The 24,321-nt window shown below is 30.1% G+C and overlaps 1 protein-coding gene across 6 annotated transcripts in view; it reads right to left on the bottom strand.

Moving 5' to 3' along the window:
- Positions 1–24,321, bottom strand: part of LOC100165174 (cGMP-specific 3',5'-cyclic phosphodiesterase) — a 105,344-nt gene that overhangs the window by 2,334 nt on the left and 78,689 nt on the right. For 3 of the 6 annotated variants that reach the window (XM_003247095.3, XM_001945891.4, XM_016807581.2), the window contains 16 exons: positions 16,211–16,369; positions 15,229–15,318; positions 10,539–10,682; positions 10,367–10,435; positions 10,196–10,246; positions 9,907–10,026; positions 9,634–9,801; positions 8,710–8,812; positions 7,620–7,746; positions 5,762–5,867; positions 5,366–5,509; positions 4,355–4,688; positions 3,983–4,128; positions 3,831–3,914; positions 3,614–3,764; positions 3,475–3,557 (listed from right to left, as the gene is read on the bottom strand). In XM_003247095.3, coding sequence (XP_003247143.1) covers positions 3,475–3,557; positions 3,614–3,764; positions 3,831–3,914; positions 3,983–4,128; positions 4,355–4,688; positions 5,366–5,509; positions 5,762–5,867; positions 7,620–7,746; positions 8,710–8,812; positions 9,634–9,801; positions 9,907–10,026; positions 10,196–10,246; positions 10,367–10,435; positions 10,539–10,682; positions 15,229–15,318; positions 16,211–16,369 — 2,079 coding nt within the window. Of the gene's footprint in view, positions 1–1,152; positions 3,229–3,439; positions 3,558–3,613; positions 3,765–3,830; positions 3,915–3,982; positions 4,129–4,354; positions 4,689–5,365; positions 5,510–5,761; positions 5,868–7,619; positions 7,747–8,709; positions 8,813–9,633; positions 9,802–9,906; positions 10,027–10,195; positions 10,247–10,366; positions 10,436–10,538; positions 10,683–15,228; positions 15,319–16,210; positions 16,370–24,321 lie in introns of those variants that run through there. The other 3 variants (XM_016807582.2, XM_016807583.2, XM_008188692.3) reach the window with 3 other exon arrangements.

Below are 24,321 nucleotides of genomic sequence, written 5' to 3'. Positions count from 1 at the left end.
ATTGAAGAAAAAATGGGTGAGCATGCTTGGTGTATCATCCTGTATAGCAGTGGCGGTGGTGGTGCGGTAAATAGATAGCTGAATATTGGTATATTATGTAGGTACGAATGATAATATAGGTATTAGGTATTTATAATATAAAGATAGTACATATTTCAAATATATTAAAACGGAACAACATTCAATGCGAATTGAGTAGTATTCGGGTGCTTAGAAATCTCTTGAGATCTTCTATATTTTATATTCTGATGATTATTCTATATTGTAGTTATATCAACGTTCCCGTATACAATTCAAACGGTTCAATGTAAGTTATTTTAACGAAATTTATTTTTTTTTAAAATCTAATTAGACATTATTTAGGTACCTAAAGGTATTTAAATATGATTCTTTAAAATATATTACTTATTATACAAGACCTAGTCTCCCACGTAACTATCATTATAAGTTATTGCATAATATTATAAAATAATAATATAGACACAAACAGTTTCGCGTGCGGAAAAGAATTAGTTGTACGGATAAGAAACAAATGTTCACCATAACAAGAGGGAAGCGGTGGCTTTGCGATATTGTTATTTGTTTTATTTGTTGTTATTGATATTTTGCTTATTTCAGTATAAATAAAGTTATTAAAATTTGGAAAACATAAAAATGACAGACATTGTAGTACGTAATAACAGAGTATAATAATGTTTCGTATTAGTGATTTCGAAAAAACAAAAACTACGCAGCCTAGGCTTAGGATTCAGATATTTGCGGGGCTGGGAAGTTATTTTTAGGTCGTCTTTAAAATGCACATGATAATTATGTACATATAATAATACTAAAAAAAAACACTAAATTAATTTAATGTCGTTTCATAATAGTTATATAAATGGAATAATCTTTAATTCTATATTTTTAAGATGGATGAAATAATTTATCTTAATATAATAATATTATTGCTGAATGTACATAATATGTATATATTATAATAATATTATAAACATTCAGTGACAGTCACACGCAGTACTACTGATGTTAATGAAATATTACATTTGGTTGATATTGGCGTTTATCAAACAGGTGTTCCCTTTGCCATCCCCTTTATCCAACTATGTATATTCCAAATTTAAAGTTCTCCTCTTTTTACGGTGAATATTTGAATTCTCATCTATAGGGCATCTATATTCCGAGATTTTATAGGTATTTTAAGTGGCTAGTGTGAGATGAATAAATGTAACAATCAATATAATATTATGTAGGAATGGACTTATGACCCTTCTCACACATCCATTTACTTTTCCGTCTTACAAACGCGTAAAGTAGTAAATTTACGTATAGTCCATTTCGTTTCAACGGTTTCGATATTGGAGTAAAATATAATAATATTATCTTTGTCGGGTTTTCAGCATTTGAATGCAAAAAATTAATTTTATAATTGAAAAATTAAAATCGTTTTTAAATAATATTTTAATTAAATCGTAATAACCGATTACTGGGATCACAGCTGATAGTGCTTTTTCTCTGCGGCGTTATAGGAATAATATATAGTTCAGAAACAGTAATTACCAAAATTAAATTTCTCTGTTGTACGTAAATTTACGTCTGTAAGGCGGATACTACAAAATACAATATACATTAAGCGTACTTTAAATTGGGGTACGTTGGCCTCCGGTAAGCAAAATCGGTTCTATAATGCATCGTTAAGTGTAACTCGCAATAAGACACAAATGCATTTGAATGGTACGAACAACAGGTGTGCATTATTGATATAATATTAGTTATAGGTAAAAAGTTATGTATTACGTGAGGTGGCCGGTCTTGTTTAACCTTATAACAATATTTCGAGAACACTTTATAAATAATGCGTGGTTCAAAAAATGTGACAACTATTCGTGAAATTCAGAAACAAGAGTGTATATAATATTATTGTTATCATTAGATAATAAATAATAATATCATATTCTAAAGAAGTATAGTGAGTAGTGACTAAAGGAAAGTTTCGATTCTAAATGAATATATTGGGAATTATATTTTATTTACTTATGAGAATATAAAACTATATAATATGTTATGCGTAGATTATACAATGTGAGCCTACATTATAATAATATAGGTAATACAATATTACGACAATAGTACTTTATAGAAACTCGTTTATACAACAACAAACAAAACAAATTATTATAGTACTCAATATAATATTATAATTAAGTAATTTTTTGCTGTCGGTATAAGCCATATAAATGCATACAATAATGAAATAATAAATTAATAAAAACTTCAATGTCAACGAAAATGAAAATGTGTGTGTGTAAAAATGTCAAGGTGTATAACATGTTGCCTATGTCCTAGCATTCAAGGCTTATTTAAAAAATAAAACAAAGTAATAATTCAAATATGAAAAAGATTCAAAGTATTTTAAATACAGTCATATTTGGTAAGTTTGGAGTATATGTTAATATTTAATAAGATCATATGAGTAATATTTACATGGCAACTAATAAAATGTTTAAAAAAATATTCAAATTTTAAGTGTTATAAAATTAATAAAAATTCAAATGAAAATATATTTTCTTGCTGTAGGATACACTTTTTAAAATACTTTACTACATACAGGAAATTTGAAATAGATACTTATTAAATGGTGCCAAAACTAATAAAATAATAGTGTGTATTTTGCTGCTTAACCATAGTTAAAATTAAATATTCAGACAAACCAATGCTGATCATCACGGTTGGTTTCATATATTCCATTTGAATAGTTCCGATTTTTATTTCATTCACATTTGAACAGTTCTTCAATACTTGAAATTAAATTCTTCGATGGTGTACGCCGTAAATTATTAAATAAACATTATTCTAATCCAACAATACTACTTAAATATCCATAGAATTTAAATTTTTAATAAATAAATAAATAAATATAATTAATTTAATTTGTTGTTAAATTAGTAGATATTAATGACATTACAAAACATCACGTAACATTAAATATTATTTTCTAATTTATGAATATACAATAACAATAATTTTATATAATATTTAAAATCAATTTAAAAATAATACTCAAATATCTATAACAATAAATAATCTGAAGCAAAATTTACATCATTTTGTATTAACTATATTATGTTTCACTAAATTAATTATAATCTTTAGCAATATATTTTGAATGTATATAAGGTGTCTTCTTTAAAGTGATTTCATTTTTATATTTTAATGAAACAAATTTAATAGAAACTGTAACAAAAGTTCAATATTATATTTGTAATTTGTAAATAATTATTTATGATAAATTATATATTATGTTAACAATTATTCAATATTTGTTTGATGTTTTACATTCTGAAATATGTATGGTTCAATACCTAACCAATACTTCTGATAGAGTTTCGAAACTTCCCTTTTTAATATTATGAACAGAAAATTCAAGGAAAAAAAATATAGGTACCTTAATTAGGTATGTTTACCATGTTTCTTACTAACTTTTGTATTGCTTTTCTTCGTGGAATTTTGGGTAGTGTTCAGTGTGGTTACTGTGAACTCTATGTCTTTCGTGCTTTTGTGAGCTACAAATATATAAGCCAGTTAAACACGGTGTTCCAAAAGCATTTGAATGACTTACTAAAAAATTCTTCGACAGGAATTTCAATTTTGTCATGGTCAATCCACGTCAAGCCCATTTCGACTTTTTCTGCTAAATCTTTCCAGTGCTTTCGATTTTCTAGTGTACCCTCGTACAGTGGCGTAATCCACGGGAAAGTGTCACATAGCACCTACAGACAAATTTTACAATTTATCATATCAAATAATATCAAACTCGTTAAATTCAACTGCATTACTTTGTACAGCGGCAAGCAAATGACATCGATGAATTCAACTTGCATCTGTGGTAGTTCATCTTTTTTTTCTCTATCCATCATAGCCTGTCCAAGATGATTGAATTAAAATTAATATCTTAATATATTTTATTTTATACAACTGTCAAGTTTACCATCGGTTGTTGGTTGAGTTGCAACTTTTCCAAATCGCCTTGGTCGAAAAATTCGTCGGCCACGAGCTTAGCCATTTTATGTTGAACTTCCCAAGGCTTTGCTATAGCACTCACGTCGCAAGCAGTCATCAAAATTCCACACAACACTGAAAAACGATAATAATGATACAGGTATTTCAGTTCTGTATCGTAACTTGCGCATATATAACAGATATTATGAATTGAGTGGATAACAAAAAAAAATGTAAAACCTTTACAGAGTAATATGGAAAATTGAGAGTTGAGTATATTGCTTGATGAAAAATTTATATTTCACTAAAGAAAAATTAAATAATAATACAAATGATAACAACACTTAAGAAATCCACTCACGAGCTTTTTTCTCTTCGCTTTGCCAATCAAATTCGCCATTTTCAACGACCTCCATGAATCTGTTTTTCTTTTTGAAATACATGGCCAGGTCTGTCGACAGAATCGAGTTTTCCACCAGCTTCATAACACAACGATAATCTTCCGGCGACAGCGCTTGGAATATGTTGTTGCCGTCGCTGTTTAGGATCATTACGCATTGATCAAAGTGATGGTGTTCCATTGTACTGGTCGTATAAAGGATTGCTAACGGTGATTCTGTCTTCGTCTGGAAAGCATTGTTCGTGCCCCGGTGGTCCAGATCGTGACATAAACACGCTACCAGCAATCCCAAGATCTAATAATTTAACCACAGGCATAATTTATTATAATTATTATATGGTTTGTCCACGAAAAAGAAATGCGCGTTTTCTTTATTATCATCCCTTTTGCGTACAAAACACACGGTTATTCTGACTAGTTCAATGCTTTGCACCCGTACATCCCATTGGTCACTGTTTCTCACGCCATGTGACTTCTTATTTTTGGGGATACGTTAAAAATACTGTGCACCTATACAGTGTGTACATTTATAATGAATTTGATTATCGACTCATTTGGGATGTTGTTCGTGTGACTAAGAGATGCCACGCATGCGCATCGAACACGTACCAGAAGACAAAAACTAAACTTTTGATTTGGTAAATTATTTTAATTAATGTAAACTAAAAGTTTACACCTAAGAACTGAAAATGTATAATTACTTGAAACCATACAGATATGAATCATGAACCATGATTCATGATCAACGAAAAATAAGCAATCTTTAAATTTTGAATACTGTAATAGTAATTAGTAATTTGTTTTTACTTCTATACAGATATTACATCAAAGTATGGCGGACAAGTCGTACCAGCCCAACAACTATATTATATTAATTAACGGTAAGATTTGTGTTTACGTTACAGCGTCGGTTGCCGGGGATAATACAATAAATTATATTTCACATTTTTACCGTAATCGATAAACGCTTACTTCCAAGTCACTCATGAACCTTTCCATCTTTCCGGTTTTCAACATGGCGAACATAGTCTGGGCCACGTTCAACGCGTGTCTCCAGTTATGATATTTTACTGGTCGATAATTTTTCCTCACACTCAACACCCATTTGCAAAGTACCTGGAAATAAAATATGGGAATTAATACAAAATAATAGGTACCTATGTCATCAAGCTTTGGGTAGTACGCGTTTGGTCGACATAAATAATTATCAGTCAAATAGGGTTTTGGTACGGTATATTTTTCGTTTCATCGACATCAGACAAAATTTCATTACACTCAATAATATTATTTTATTATATTATTATTAACGTAATAATGCAAGTGTTCTGACTGGCGGATTAATATCATACTATAATGTGCTGTACGAACGTGATATGGAATTTGGAATTGTTGCACTAGATTGCACTGCAGGAACATACGGATGGTCGCTTTACACGTATCGTCGTCTGACAAATCAAAGTCAATGAATTTAAAACTGAAATGAAAAATAATTAAATATTATTAATAACAACAGTATCTCGACCGGAGTGAACATTTGAAATTACATTGTACAAATATCATGTACCTATATTTAAGTATTTATTTTACAACTACCTATTAACTATACAGATTTAATAATAATCATTATAATATCTATTCCATGTTATTGCAGACAGTGTTATTACTAGACCGTTTTTACGGTATAATGTTTAAGGGAGGTACATAGTTGATCTAACTTATAGATTCGTTTTGTATTTTTAACATTTAAAAAATGCATTAGTATAAAACAGTATTAAAATTGACCCATTTATGTACTTTTATAATATTATAATGTAAGTATACACTAATACACTGCAGGTACCTATTATTTTTACTATATAAAATAATATTGATTTAAAGCAGTTCACGGAAGTATAAATAATTATAATAGACATAGTTAAGAGAAATTGAATTGGTGCACAAGAATTTCCATTAAAAATAATAAAATATTTTGCTTGACATTGGCAATAATACTTAATTGAAATGAATTCATCATTATTGAATTGGAATTTTAAGTATGTTATGTTAGTGTATTGTTGAATGTCGATTATAAATCAAATTACATTATATTATGTATTATTAACATTCACATTAAGTATATTTTAAATTGATGGGGGTTATTAATTATTTTAGACTTTAGTGAGTTACCAGTTACCTATTATAGGTATATATTAGTACGTCGTCTACGCATGTTTACAAATTATTGGTCATGACCAATAAAAAAAATTGTGGGAGCCGCTCTGCAGTAGATTGAGTAATTTTAATTCTATGATAAATCATTGTATATGATGAAAAACGATTCTGAGCGGAGACGGTCTGTCAGCCTATATTATTTGAAATTCAAACCTTCATAAAAAATTTAAGTGGCTTTACGCCGAACTTTTTTTTTTAAATTCTTATGAGGAAAACTTATCAGAAACCTTTTATATTCAATTTTCAAATCTCGGGTATACAAATTAAAAATTTAATGAACGTTGACTAAAAAATAGTTCGAGAATTTTCTCAATTTTATTTTTTATTTATACCTATTGTTAAATTTGAAATTCATATACACTTATAAGAACAATTGTGATTTGTGACCTATGCATTTTTTAATTTCTTTATAGGAAAAGTTTGTAAAGAAATCTTGTAATACTTTTTCAAATAATATTTTATTCATAAACAAATATGAAATATTGGATCATACAAAAGTCAAATATTAAGAAAATATGTCCAACCCGTGGGGAGGTGCACAAATAGGGATTTTGAGATTTACGATGGTAATGTTTGTTTATAAATGGTTACCATTGATTATACGAGAAATAATTAGTATTTATTATTTTATTGGTTGCCATTGGTAATCGAGCAGATCAGGTACACGGTTGCTTCAAATCGAATTTTTACACATTGCCTACAAAAGTGGATGAGTTGCACTTCCTGCAACGAGTTACACCCAAAATAAGTTGAGCAATCATAATTTTTTTAATAGCTGTCATTTTTACGGGAAACAAAGTTCGCGGGATCAGCTAGTCTAAAAGAAATGTTAAAAATCAATATTGAAGAGGAATATTATTAGGCACCTATCGGTATATACTTGCGTTAATCATATTGGTATAACTTTAATAGCGATATCAACTATGGTATAGGTAACGGATGTTTTTGCAAGCGTATTTTGTCCAATAAATTGATTAAACGAGCTGTTAAAAAAATAAATAAACTAGATAGGCACCTGTATAAGTTGTACGTCTCGGCCGAAGGAATTTTATCTTGCGCTAATTTGATGGTATCGTCCACGGACGCGGTCGCATGATACGACAGACATTCGAGCGCCACTTTTTGTTTGGCCATTAGTTTGCCTGAAACACGAACACAATGTTACAGTTAAGCTGTCAAGGCACATCGTGGTCCACGGCTACATTAGCGTATTTTGGATTTTTTTTAAGGAAGGTGTCCCCAAAATACTAGTCATTTACTATATTATTATTATGACTATATTTTATTACTATATACTGGATGGTTCATTTTACGTAAAACGCTCATATCATTTCAAAAAATAATAATATTATTGACAATATTTTTTTTAGGTACCTATCTATATGGTTTCAAATCGTTACGAAACAACTTTTTTTTTTAAAATAATCTCAACCTTATAATCGTTTAAGTTTTTTTTCTTTTTTAAAAGACAACATACAGTTTTAATTTAATTTTCGAATTCAGAATATTTTTTCACGTATATTCTGATACAGAAAAACAAATTTAGGACGAGTAGCTTATAAGTTAAAAGTACTTCAAGTTTTGATGAGTCGAATAAAATAATTTTTTTGCTTTGAAATATGAAATTAAAACTGTATGTTGTCATTCAAAAGTGTAAACAATTTAAAAAAAATGACAAGGACAAGAAATATTAAAATAATATATCTATTTTAAAAATTTTGTTTTTAACGACTAGAAACCATGTAAGAAATTGGTTTTCGTCAACATTTATAGTTTTAGAAACAATTAGTGGTTCGTGGTAAAAGAACCACTTTATCGTATATAAATTAAAATATAGTCGAGGATATAAATATTAAAAAAACTAACTAACATACACCATCGGCAAAACAGGACATTCGTATAGTTATAATTATATATATGGAAAAAACCGATATTAATGATGTTAATATTTTTGTTTACACTTGGTTAAAAAATAATTTAGATATATCACGTGCTAAAGCTCGGGGCGGGGGGACGGTGGCATATCCCCCGAACACCCCAACCCCTATCGGTAGACGCCACCGGCCCGCGGTAATAAGCCGACGATAATAATATAATATACTCACAAGCGCTCTCGTACATCTGAGTGTTGTGGATACCCAGACCGCAGAATATGGCAAAAGCCTCGAACGTCGCCACGTCACAGTCGGTAAACGGAAAACCGGTTTCCTATATACACGCGAAATCGAAACACACGATATCGTTAGCTGGTAGGCACAATTTAATATTATATATGTCACACAGTATAACAGTAATGAACGAGGAGATTTTCGTACGTCATTAATCCGTCCGCGTGTGATTAACACCATATCGTGTTCGCAGTTTTGAAAATAACATATTATAAAAATAATAATATACCCTGCACCCATATAGGTATAAATATATAATACAGACCATACACGCAGACGCAGTGTATGCTATGCGCTATTATCGTTTTTATAAATTTTCAAATTCAGGAAATGTATATTATGCGTTTAGGTTTCGTTTTAAGATAATAACATTTCTGAAATTCTCGACCTTGGGTTTGTAATGTTTTTTTTTTATGTATAATATTCGATTTTCTAAAAAAAAAACTCTATTATTTTATTATTGTGATTCGTAAAATATTTTGACTGTAAGTAAGTACCTATAGTTAATAAGGAACAGTGTTGATATGTATTTATATAAAATCAATAATAATAATAATTTACAACAAAGCTGTGGAATGGTTTATCAACCGATTAAAATTAATAATAAATAGTATCCTATTCGGTCGTAATTTAAATTATAATATCTAATGAAAGCCCACGCTTGAACGGATTGTGAACACCTATCTCATTTGATCATCTATATTATAACAATATAATAGTCTAAGGTATATTATATCGTGGGTAAGAGAGAAAAACCACAGAGACAGTATATAGTATATTGTATTACCCAATCTATAGATTGAAAACGCTGAGTTATTGAATATTATAATATTTCGGGACAAATGACACGCGCACACGCACCTTATTTATCAATTGTGCCACTCCGATCACGTCTTTTTTGCCGTTCAATATCGGCATGCATAGTATGGACTTGATGGGCACATGATCTGTACATCCCTCGTCGCTCTCCATGCTCGGCTGTCGGCTTAACGAGGCGGCCCACACTTGCACGTCCGCTATGTTCAATAACTGTGTGTGCCAAAGCGGTATTAGGTAATTATTATACCTAGGTATATATTATGGCATATAGGTACGTCGTACGACGTGTCGATTTACCCGAACAACGCGCGTTACCTGAGTAGAGCTGGCCACTTCTTGGGCTATCTGAAGCAGTTTGGACGGCTTGACGTTTTTATTGATTTTCTTCACCCCGAGCTCCGAACCCAATTCAAAAACCGTGGTGAAATTGACGTCCTGAAAAAGGATCGATCGTCGAAACAATATTATTATACAGGTGGGTAGAGGTGGCAGGCGATCGAATTTAAATCGAAAGACAACACCAACAGCAACCATATAGATGTTAGAATATAATATTATAGGTATGATTATATTATTATTCCGATGTAACGATAAATAAACTAACCTTTTGCTGTTCTTGAGTAACGGCAACCTCTTCGGCCAACGTGTCGGTGCTCTATATAAAATACAAGAAAAACATATTAAATCGTATTCAAAGAGTGAATTATGTGTACGGTTTCCCTTATTGTTTATCTATTTATTTATTATTATTATTTTTTTTTCGTGGTCTTATTACGTTTTTGGTGGACGCTTTTTTTTCCAGCGAATAATTCCCTGGCTTGGCTCCAAAGTGTTCCAAATGGCTCTATAAAGGAATGAAATAAACTGTACACACACAACTGCGCACTCACACATACACACACATATATGAATTGAAAAATAACGTTGCCAAAAAAAAAAAATCGTACAGCTTCTTCGCATTCCAAGTCCAGCAGGAAGACGACGCAACGTTCGCATTTGATCAGATCTCTGGCCTGGGTCATGATTTTCGATACTAGACAATCAAGATTGTTCTGTTCTTCGAATATGCTTCTAGCCAAACTGAGTAACATCTAAAAAAATTGTTTTACAAATCATTAAAATAACGTACCTATCAATAATGACCAAAATATTGAAGTATAACATATTATTTTTTTATGATATAATAGAAGACATTTATTTCTCCCCTCCCTCCCATTCAACAATCAACCCTAATTGTTTAAATACTTTAATGATTACGATAATTATTATTACATATTAACACGCAATTTAATATGGGAAAACTTATATAACACAAGGAATAAGTTTTTATTAATAAAATAACTAATCAAATTATTCCCATAAAATGACGGCATTGAACGCTAAAGCTAAAAGTATATAGCAGAAAACTATTAAAATGACTTCAATTTCGGGAGATTTATAAGAGAATTTGTTCGTGGTAGTTATTAAAACACTTTACGAAACTTTACATATCTTATGAAGTGATGTTTAGAAATTAAACGGTTAGCTTATGCAAAATCAATATACAAATACTAATTAATAATTATAATTTATAAACTACACATAAGAATTTATTTATTTTGAAATACGTATTTTACATAGTTTATAAATTAAAGACTTGGAATGGATTTATAATACATTTTTTTCTAATTAAAGTCTTATAATATTCCAAGTTCAATAATTTTATTTACCTACGTTAATTTATTCGTATTGTTAGAACTCATCAATCAATTTTATTGATTGTTATTTATCACTAATCGGAATCATAATATGATAATATAATATTTTAGATTATTGATTGCTATGTAAAAATTCGTATATTTTTATTCATATTTTGTCCAAACTCCAAGTATATTAAACTAATAAAAACTATTAATCATTTGTTGACATTATTAAAATATGTAGGTTTCTAAAATGATAAAAATTAAATTATTATAAATTATGTTTTTAATTTATGGAAATTAAAAAATAAATAAGAAAATGGGGGTTTGAGTACTTAGAAGTATAAGAAAAAATGAATTTAAATTAAATATTAAAAGATTACAAATATTCATTCGAGCGGAGTACCTACTTATATAAAGAAATTAAATTAATGTACATTTCTTATTATATAAAAAATATTTGAATTTGATTTTAAGGTACCTACGTGATTTGTCTCGTGAATAAAAAAAGCAATAATCAAAAAAATATGTAGCACAATTTATTTTACTATAATGTACATCCTTAACAATGCGGCGACCCGGGTACTAAATTGTCTAAATTTATATTATACAAAAAACCGTAGTAAATTATAATATCATTACCTACCTACGAAACTTTCAGTAAAAACCCAATCGTTCATTTAGGTTTAAATTTAAATAGAAAATATTATGTAAAATACAAAATGCGACAAGAAACTGTTTCGTTTTCAAAGGACAAACGCCGCGGGTTATAAGACCCAAAGCGGTGACTATTATAATATGCATATATAGCGATGTGAAAGAAATAATCATTTCGTAGAATATTTATTATTTGGGTATTATAAACAGAGAATATTAAGTAATTTTATTTTTCACCCACATAACATCGATTTAGTCTGAATATTGAATTACATTTTTATTTTTGTTATTAACAAAATTTGTTTTGTATTCATGCTAAAATACTTTTATGAAATAAACAAACAACTTTTTAAGGACATATTGACAAAGAACATGCGAGTATGTAATGCGTTTTACACTATCTTTTGACTTTTTTTGTATAGGTAATAAAATATTGATGTGAATTGTGACTATGTGAAGCATTGTGTGCAGAGAAAATGGTAAACGAAAATAAAATATTTTCTTCTCTTGCATCAGTTACATAATGTATGCAAAGTGATTACACGCATTTTCTCGAAAAGTATTTTCGATTTGGAAATATTTTTTCGCATGATTTTAAGTCATCACAAAGCAACATATTATTTTGTTACAAAATTAAATGTTTAGATATCTTTAATCTTTATATTTTTTTAAGTCTTATTTTTTAGAATACTTTTCTAAGAATTTAAAATACATTTTTTCCTATATTTGTTTATTGAAACGACTTCAAGGTCTTTGCCAATGCTTATCACAAGTGGGTAGTAGGGAGATCATGTGATCTATTTATCTATGTATATATCACTATATACTACCCCCTTTCTCCAATATGAGACATGTGCGGTCTTCCAGTGGAGTGGGGCCTAGTTGGAAACCGGATGACGCAATCGGACGACAGCGCGGGAAGTTAGTGATCACGTAGAACCACACAAATTTCTATGCACTTTGCTATGAATCTAACATCAGTTGACATGACCGTAGTCAACTGTGTGACCACTGAGCCACTCTGACCCAAAAAATTCATTATACCGATTTAATTTTGAACGAGTAAATAATTAGTTACAAGTATTTTAAAGTTTAGACAATTTGACTAACATTTTGCGGGGTACCTCTGTGTGGTATTCCACTCCATTCATCAAAAAATTAAATTCTCGTTATAAACTAACCAGGTAGGTACTAGTTTGAAATTAGATTTTTAAAAATTTAAATTCCTCTTAGAAATATAAAATTATAAATGTATGCTGTCAGTCTAAAAAGTAAAACATTTAAAAAAGAACGATAAAAATGGTAAAAATATAATTTTTTTCAAAAACATTGAATTTTAAAACATCAAACATGAAGCACAAAAAAACGATACAAACAAACCCTAATACTTATCAGTAATAGAGTTAATGAGTACTCTTACTCCTATATGGGTCTCAGGTATAATATTTTACCACCGTATATTTAATTTTTTTCTTCCAAGATTTAACTAATTACTTCGTCGATTATTAAAATTTAAAATTGAATACCATTCCATTATAGTGAGAACCATAAATGTCTATATAGTTATGTCACTACACGGGTAGAAGTGGTAAATATATCTACAAACTATCACTGCCCGTTTATGGAGTTTTTTCTTTATCGCGTGATAAAAGACAAAGTAATAATTTTAGAAAATATCCATACAGACATATTTTAGAATCAGTGATATGATATCTGTTGTTTGGAAACATAAAAATTTGATGTGACAATCAATACTACCACTGACCGCTTAGGAAAACAGTAAAAACATGTTTTACCTGATTTTGAGATTACAGCGGTAAAGTATATTAGGTACCACTTCATGTTTTGATTATTTTAAGTACAATTTATGTACAAAATAGAAAAAAAATTTTTTTTTATAGATCCACGTGAGTCTGCATACCAATTTTTAGATTAATCGGGTTAAACTAGCGCCTCGTGCCCTATAAACGGCAACCTGTTGAGAGAAATACCAGTTGTATATTTTCATGTTGCATTTAATATGTTTAATATTTAATGCACATAGGTACAACTAATTAATTAGTCATAAATGAATTGATTTAAGTATTTTACCGTAATCTCAAATACGTTAGGAAGCAAAAGTGAGGAATTCATTCACATGTCATTCGCTAAGGTCCTACCGAGTGAAAATGATCACATTGTTATTTTTTGTAATAGGTATATAATATTTAATGTTATATTATTATTATTCACCGACAAACGTAAGTCGTACACGCGAAAGTGTCCAACAACCGGTTGCCGTTACACGATCCGCATAAGTACATTATATTAAATACAATTTTATAAAATTGTTACCATAAAATTATATTTATATATTTTACAATAACAAGTAGGGCCGTATATAATTATTAGTAATTGTGTGTGAAGGTTTATCGGGTAATCCATTTAATAAGCGACCCTAATTCATTTCAGTAAATTTATATTGCATATATTATATATTTTTTAAAATTTTTATCTCTTAAGGGGATTCGATACCGTGATTTCCTGTCTTTGTCTTATACACGTGTGACACAGGATTTTAGCTGTGTTCTTTGCCAAACGTACTGACTGACATAATGAAGTGATAAGAATTCTGAAAACCGATTTGAATTTGTCGTCAAGTCTACCTGGGATCTACTTTCTCACATTTTTGATTTTAATTTCTCCAAAAATTGAAATATTATGACAATTTACTAATTACTCTTTTTTAATATAACGTTTTTATGAATTTGAGGGTCGAGGGATAATATCAAAAATGTGGGAAAGTCAACTCAAGTTGTCTTGACGACAAATTAAAATCAGTTTTTAGAATTCTTATCACTTCATTAGATCAATCGGTATGTTTGACAAAGAACACGTCTAAAGTCCTATGTCGCGCGTTTGTTAGACGTGTTTTTTATCAACAATAATTTATTATCAAATATCTAATAATTATCGTTTTAATATTTACATATAATTTATGATATTATAATTATTCATAATCGTAGGGCGGATATTATTCGTGGTCGCAAGGTGGAAAAAATGGAAAAATCGTTTCATGTGCCCAGCGAATTTTTATTGCCTAAAACCAGTGCTCAGCACTGTTAGATACTGGACGTATAAATATTACATTAACTTATTATTATAATCATATCGATAAAATATAAAACCCAAAATGTTTAGTTGTTATATTTCTTCATAATAGATAATATTCAGTTAACTATGCGCAAATGAGTGTCGTACAGTAGCGTGCGATATGCATCACCCTGTATTTTATATTGTAAAGAACATATTGATTGCTTACTTGATTTCTCTGGAATTCCTGTATAGACTTTTCGAACAGTTGAGCATTTTGTATTCCGATTGCACAGAACGTCAGGTACCTCTGGAATATCTGTGCACGCAAACGAGAGAGTCAGCACAAGTTTAGACGTTGGTATTGTTATTTTATAGTTTTTGAATAAAAGAGAAAGACCAGTTGTGACGGTTACAGCTGATATTGAACAAGCACGTGAAACAATAATATAATAATAATAATGATAGTCTAATATGAAATAACAGCACACGAGTATACCTACGATATTGTCAATCAAATACCGATCGGACTCAAATATACAGAATATGTAGGTATCTGCTAGAGACAGAAATTATAAGATGGGGTAAGAGCGTTTCCGCGGTGTACCCTTACTTCGTTCGTATAAACATTAAATAGGCAGGTGCTTATAAGTTTATAAGTTATAGACTACCTAGTCGTTCGAAATTCCATTTTTATACATTGAGATTCTCGGGAAAATAATTAGCTAAGGTAGGTAAAAGGTACGGGTAATATGAAATTAAAAATGAATGCTGTCACTAAAAAAACTAAAACTTATAAAATGATAAAGATAAAAAAAAATAGAAATAATGTCGTTTTGTTATGACTTCAAATTATCTAAAAAAAAAAAATATTTTAAAAGCGTTAGTAAAATTAAAAAAATAGTGATAATTCACTAAAACATTCACACTGGATAGGCATATTATAAATTATAATATAATGAGGACATGAAATGACAATTGTTTTGAAGTAATTATATTGTTTAATATTATTATTATTATTATTGCTATTTATTACTATGAATCGAACCGCACAACACAATGATAACAACAACAACCACTACAACATGGACAACAATAATAATACCTAATTTAATATTATAATGCACCGTTGTATTGACTGCCCGTCGTCGTTGGTATTCAATTATAATAATATTGAATACGTATTATCAATGTATTATTATTATACTTGCCTCGACGTCGTGCTCGGTAAACGAGTGGCTGCCGTCGGTCTTGTTGATTATCTGAGCCACCCCGATCACTTCGTTGTCGTAGTTGCAGATCGGCACGCACAATATCAAATTGGTCGTGTAGCCAGTCATGTGATCGATTTCCCGGTTGAATCGCGGGTCCTGGACAAACACGAATAATTGTTATTATTGTTGCGTAGGTATTGAACAGAATATTATAATACATTCGGACAATGGGCACGAAAAATACGCAGAACGCGCACGTACATCGGACGCGTACAATAAGCGACTCGCCGAAAGCGCAGCTCAACCCCATTGGTGCATCAAATCAAATTTTGAATTTTCGATTGGTTTTTCGGAGTGTAGATATAGACATATACAGCGAGACGCCGTAATACAATTTTAAACACTTCAAAAAAAAAAAAACAAGTTTGTACCGTCATAACTCTTCATACCCCTCACGAGCGGCATAAAAAAATCTGAGTGTCTACTTGAATTAGTTATATTATGAAATGCGGCAAAATTAAAAATTCCAAAACTACTCAGAATTTTAAACAATAAACGAACAATAGTGTAGGATATGATACAATGCGGGGGAGAGCACTAACGGCGAATCATACTGTAAAATATCGATGTATGATAATGTCTGCAGTGATGTATATTTGCGTTTTCGGGCCACCTCACAATTTCACGAGCTTAATATTATTACCGTATAAGTATACATAATATTATAATATGGGTAATGGGCATACAAAATATGCAGAATGTACGCGTACTACACAGGTTCCTAAAGTGTACAGTATATACAGGGCGATTCGCTGAACGCGCACAACTCCATCGGTGTTATTTAATAATAGTGAGCATTTATTCAAATTTGGATTTTTCGATTGGTTTTCCTTAGTGCCTATGTACAGAGACCATAATATTATTTTAAACGCTTAAAAATACAGTTGGACAACGTCACAGGACAGGTACAACTCCTCTGCACACTTGGCGTAAAAAAAACCCGAGTGCACTTGAACGTAATAATATTATATGCGACAAACCTAAAAATGCCAAAAGCCACGAGGCACAACCCCATCGGTGTTATTCAATAATAGTGTAATAGTGCATCTGTTTAAAATTGGATTTTTCAAATGGATTTTCCTATACAGGACCGTATTATAATATTGTTTTGAACGTTTAAAAAAATGGTTTGCACCGTCACGGGATAGGTATTCTTCGTAAATCATCTGTCCATCGCACGCGGCGTAAAAAAATCCGAGTGCCTACTTTAAAATATTATAATGTGCGGCAAACTTAAAAATTCAAAGAGTCAGAATTGTAAAAGCAAACGCACAATACTGTAGGACGATACACCTAAGGAGGGAGGGGATGAGCACGAACGGCGAATCGTCCTGTGCATATATGATATTAAGGCATAATAATTATACCCGTGATGCGTATATTTGTTTTCGGGCCACCTCACAATATTTCACGAGCTTAGAATATTATTATCATTATTAGATAAACTGAACACGACCGCGCAAAATACGCGCGTACACTATATAATATTATAATATCATACATGTATTATACATATTATTACATGCGTATTATAATATATCGAACTCAACGTGTGTCTGATACACCTAACCAAAAAAGAGAATAATTCGTACTTTACAGTATATAATGCATTATGTAATGTTATGTACATAATAATATATCAGAGTGGACGAAAATATATTATATAATATGCAGCAACGAATAATATTACTACTGCATGACGGCATATACTATATTATACAGCTGGAACGTGTAAAACGTGAGTTAAGAACATTTTTTCTTAAAATGGTATAGCTAGTATGGTATAGTTAGGTACCGCGGGTACATAATGCCATTATCGTTAACTACCGCCGTATAATCATTATAAAATTATTATTATTATTATTATTATTATTATTATTATTATTATTATTATTATTATTATTATTATTATTATTATTATTATTATTATTATTGTTGTATTTTGTGATTTATACAGCGCTGGATAAAGGAGAACAGTAGGTACCTATAGGTAAGTATATTGTAGTTGTTTCGAAATCGGTTCATTATCGGACATCGAAAACAAAACAAAAACACGACCATGACACACGTGCTCGTGTGTTTTGTAGCTGATACGTTTATTAAATTGTTTCGCCTATAACTTAAACGATATTCGATATTATATGTTACATTGTGGACGTGAGCGCCGCGCCGTACGTGTTTTAGGAGCCTATACATTAATTTGATTTAACAAGAAAATAATATAATATAGGTTTTGATTTCGTTCTTCGGTATAGGTGTGGGCGTGTGGCGAAAACATCCATTTTTTTTCACAGCAAACACATTTTCATTCTCTCCAAAATTAAATACATTCATTAGGTATGCAAAATTGTAAAGAAACCTGAACGGGATAAATGTTCAATTAAAATGTTTTAAGTACCCACTCTTTTTAAATTTATATGAAATTCTAGCTCGTTGAATATTTAAACAAAATAACAACGTTTTGAATAGCATCCTTTAATTAAAAATATTTCACTTTTGAAAAACAGAGGAACATGGAAGAATCGTAGTATAATAAATTAAGTATAAATTCGTCGAAATTTGAATTGTAAAGCTCGAATTTCTGAAACTTTGCCAGCAACTTATTACTCGTTTGGAAAAATTATAATGGCACCCTCAGTTTCCGAGGAAAAAATATTAGAATTTACTTTTTTTAAATAATCATAAACCGTAATAGAAATTAATTAATATAATATATCTACAATAATAAATTGTAATTTAAGTTTATGTTTCAAGTATAATAATAATATTTCTAATCATCAAACTAAACAGTAAATAATTACATAATCATGAACGACGAACTAAATAATATAATATAAATTTAACACATTTATAAATGCTGAGTAGAAGATTTATTTTTTTATGAATGTTTGAAACTACATGGCAAGTATAATATATGCGGTCATTAGCTTATGAAGGACAACAAAATAAGAAAATCGATTTTGTCAAAAACTGATTTTGCGTAAAAATTCCCGTTTTCTCCTAAGTTTTTTTGCTTTCGGTTTTCCCGGTTATTTTTGAAATCTCTAGTAATTTTATATTTTTAACTCATGTTCTAAATGTATCCGATTTTCTACTAGAAACCGCATCCTCAAAGATGAAGATTGAAACATTTTTAATGCACCAAATGATGGTAAAAGATATAAAAAGATAAATAAATAAAAAAATCTGTCTAGATGGTAATCACTTTGCTGCCAGTGAACGGTAAGTGTTGAGTGTACTTCGAGTACCTATGTGTCACTGATGACTGATCTGTAATGAAAATATTGCATTCGAATTCAATTATAGATCATTGTATAATATATTAATATGTACAATATGACAATGTAAACGATAACGTTTCTGAGTGAAGATGGTCCAACTTTTTGGTAACCTTAATTACCAAACAATTATTTTAATAATAATATTACAATTTTAGCAATTAATGTTTGTATTAATTAATTTTTTTAATTTCTGATCATTTTGAAAAGTACCTACCTAAAGTAGCTTTGACCTCCCAAAAAACAAACAAGATACAACTTGCAACCAGAAACCATCATTAAAATTGAAAATTAAAATATTTTTATACTACCTATAAAAAGAGATTAATTAACAATCGTAGATACAAAACGTTTAAACCCACGTTGATCACATTTGCAAATGATTTGCTTTTTTATATGAGGTACCTATATTAAACCAATGTTACATGTGCGTGCTATTCGATAGTTTTCCTCTACAAGGAAAATCTATGAATCATAAATATGTTTTTGTTAATAAGTAACCATATAACAAAAAAAACCTCACAAAAAAATTAGTCAGAAACAAAAAACGCTTACCCAGCCCCAAAACATATTATTATATATTCATAAAATAGGCACACATCAATGTAAAACCAATACCTACACTTATCGCTCTGCTCAGAATCTAAAATAACTGTTAGAATATATTATTGATTGTACCTATATATATATATATATATATAACACTGTTTACTTGGCTGTGATATTTTATTACAATTTCATCACAAATATATTTGAAAATATTAAACATCAATATTAGTACAAAACGTCCACCCTGCAAAATGTTCTACCTTCGAACATCTAAAAAATGCATTAAACACGATTTATATCTAATAATGTACACATGATGTGTCGAAGCATGTGCCTACTAAAATTTAACGGAAAAACACGATTAATCACATTTGCAATAAGTAAATATAGTTCTATGCAATATAATATAATATATACGTGTGTACTCAGAAATAACTCAGCGGCCAGTATACGTAATATGGTACCAGAAACCGTCCTCAATGTTGAATATTAAAGCATTTTTTACACTATGAAAAAAGTCGTCAGATACAGAAAAAATAAATAAACATCATAGTAAAATAAATGGGTACATTCATATTTCATAGCCCATAGCTTAGAATCTGAAATAACTGTTAGAATATTTCGATAGTATTTGTACACTGTGTATGACACTGTTTACTTTGCTGCAATATTGCATTACAATTTCATTACAATTATTATATGAAATATGAAACCTATGCTAAACATCAACAGGAGTACGAAACGTACTACCTTCGAACATCTGAAAAATTCATTAAACACGTTTTGCAATAATGTAAGTAGACGAGCGTCGAAACGTGTACTAAAATTTATCGGAACAATATGATAAATCAAACTCCCAATTAGTAAATATGCAGTTAATATATACAATATATGTATTCCAGATACACGCGAGGAGAAATTTACCAGAAGTAACCCCGTTCACGTCATCGTATATAATATTATGTTCGAACAATTTTCTTGAGGATTTTTGTATCGCTAAATATTTCATGTGCACACACCACCGTACTCAGTCCTATCCAGAAAGTTTGTTTACTCTGGAGACGTGAACTCCCACGTAAGTGTGCCAGTGGCATTTGGAGGCGTTCCGTCCTATTGATTAAACTATAATATATAGTGCCGTCCGTAAAATTATTTACTTAGAAGCGATGTTTCAAACTCACGCGAATCATATAAAGGCGCAGTAATTAAAAATTATCAATTTAATAATTTGAACGCTGCGCCGTGACTACAATATATTATTATGTACGATAACAGTCGTCGACCTCACTGTCAAAGTTGTCGACGTTGTATACCTTCTTTGAGTTAAAAATGTGCATTGTAGTTATTGCATTACGTTTAGACCTACCAACAAATTCTGATTAATCATACAACTCGTTATATTTATTTTTCGATCAACCGATTTCGTTTAACGAAATGTTACACTCGTGGCGCATGTGTTGTCTCCGTCTTATAATATACCGCTCGCAACATTGCAAATTTGTGTTCAGCACAATGCATTTTGTGTCGTTAATTTCAACTTAAGGGTGGATTGACTTATTACCATATTTAAAGTTAGGAATAACTTATAAGAACCCATTTAATGGTCGGGCACCAATATTGGTAATCATTTTTTTTTTTGTACCTTAGTAATATTATATTTTATCATGTTTTTGCATATTTTAACAAAATTAATTGCATAATTTACTGTTTTGTATTGCATATAAATCATATACCTATATCGGTAGTTATAATAACTCACTTTAAAATTAAAATATAAATAAATCCTACGAAATTACCGGTATAATAATTTTACCTCTAAATTAATTTTAATAGGCGATTCCTCCCAAGTTAAAAATTAAACAATGCATTCTTCTGAACGCACATATTTTGCAATGTTGCGCGTTTTTATTATTAATACGGAAACAACACATGTGGTGTAATGAAAAGATTATAAAATTTATTGCTAGCGGAAAACACGAAGAAAATATCGCGTTCTTTGATATTAGCGTTGTATAATATTTAATATGACACGATATATTATTATGATTTTCTATGCATAATATATTATTATAAAATTCATACTCATAATATTACGAAAAATAAAATAAATATGAATGCTGCAATAATTGCATTCGAATCGTGATAAATAATATAATAATAATATGATAGATTTTAAATGCAAGAAAAACATATGGATATTGGAAACGAATGAATACACACGAATATTTTTCATTTCTGAGTCTTAAAATAAAACAGGATAATAATATTACTTTTAGTATATTTATTTTTTTATACGTTATCCCATGAAATACTAAACATTTAAACACTTACAACTATTATGTTGTACTATCGCTCGACTTTCCTTTTGAATAGTCCAAAAATGTAATCCTCTCTCTCATGTATCCATAATAATATAATGTTGCATTTAAGATTTTGCATTTGATGTTATAATATTACGGAATGTTTAAAACGCATCAAAAAGTTTCGCAAGTGATAACTACCGTTAAATTTTTTTAATTTCATTTGAAAATGTCAATGTTACCTATTATTAGTTATTTTGTGGGTTCGGCCACACGAACTACTTTTTGGATTAAGTATTATCGTGGTAAATATTACTCTTGATTATAAATAGTATAGACAGCTCACTGCAGTACGAAATACACTGTCCTTAGTTTTGCGGGTGCCGTTATAATCGCTAGACAGTAGATAATAGGACTGAGGACTAATTTGTGATGAGCTGTGACATCGAAGCAGAAAGTCGAGAAGGCGAAGACAGACTATAAGACGTTTTGCCATTTTGGTCGCCGATTACCTATTTGATATGTTTAAATACCTGAAGATAATAAAGATGGCCTATAATATACCTACTATTAAGTTTAAATTGACAAAATGTTATGAGCATGTTCCATTTCAAAATACAAATATGTACGCGATGGTCACGATGTATCTTATTGTATGATAAACATTTTGTCTATGGCTATATAATATTACAATATAAACTATCCATATTTTAATTTTTTTATTGACCTTGAGCCCAGCAACTATGGTTATTAGCTATTGTAGGGATTACGGTTGATACGGTCGGTTCACAGCACGTGTATGTGTGGCAAGGATTTGTTACTAGGAACCCGGGTGGTCACCCATCCGAGAATTAGTTGCACCGGCCGATGCTGGCACTCGGGGCGCATCAGTGACTGACAGCTAGACATCATGCCACAAATTAGCCATATTGTAATGTAATCGCATTCAAATATTAAATATTTATTAATACAATTTTAATAGGTACTAACTATTTATAGTGAAGAATAAAGGTAAAATGGATGTACCTATTTATTTTTGTTACGTAGCATTCGCTAGCGTTCGTTCACGTTCGCGGCCTAATGTAAACACACCTTTACTCGATAACAGCTGTGTCGATAGTAACTAACTTAGGTGTATTTTTGGGGAGCGAAGATTTTTGTGAAAGTGAAGATTGGCGAACACGAACGACCGAACAATATGTAAATGGTCGAATGTCAAGCGAATATGCGTTCACATTCGTTCGGTAGCATTTTTTACCATTTGTTAGCGTTCGCGGTCTAATGTAAACTCACCTTAAGACATATGGGTTTTTAAACGTGAACTCATTTACATAAACAAATTAACCGTTGATTAATTAAACTAAAAACAAAAATGTTGAATACAATACACAACCAGCTATATTCAATCATGGTTCAGTCCAAATAGATTCCATTTGGAATGATTTTGATTATATATTTTGATATTATGAAAATATGTGATTTGGTGTTAAACCCTTCGCGATGCTACGGCTTTGGAAAGGACAACATACAATTTAGCAGTAATAAGTACTCTACGTAATACAACAGCTTTAAAAATTGAAACGCCTTTTTCACAACTTATTTCAGTTGTTACCTATTTCTTAAAAATATTTTAGAACCTTACACGATTTAGATATTATTATGATATGCATAATTGGGTTATTTAATAAGTACCTATACATTTTGTCAATTGAGTAACCAGGATTTTTCAAAACGGAGTAAATTAGAATTTGATATCGTCGTGACCTCATACTAAGTTGTTATTGCTATATATCGCGTAATCGTAATAACTTCTACAAATAATTGATAATACACAAAATGTTTCTTTAAAACCGTTTTCAGAAATACTATGTCTTTTTTGTACTTAGTCTATTATTGTGTAAAATGTATACTACACACGGTC

Source organism: Acyrthosiphon pisum, chromosome A2 (genome assembly GCF_005508785.2).
Source record: "Acyrthosiphon pisum isolate AL4f chromosome A2, pea_aphid_22Mar2018_4r6ur, whole genome shotgun sequence".
NCBI lineage: Eukaryota > Metazoa > Arthropoda > Insecta > Hemiptera > Aphididae > Acyrthosiphon > Acyrthosiphon pisum.
This window is presented reverse-complemented; position numbering and strand designations above follow the sequence as displayed.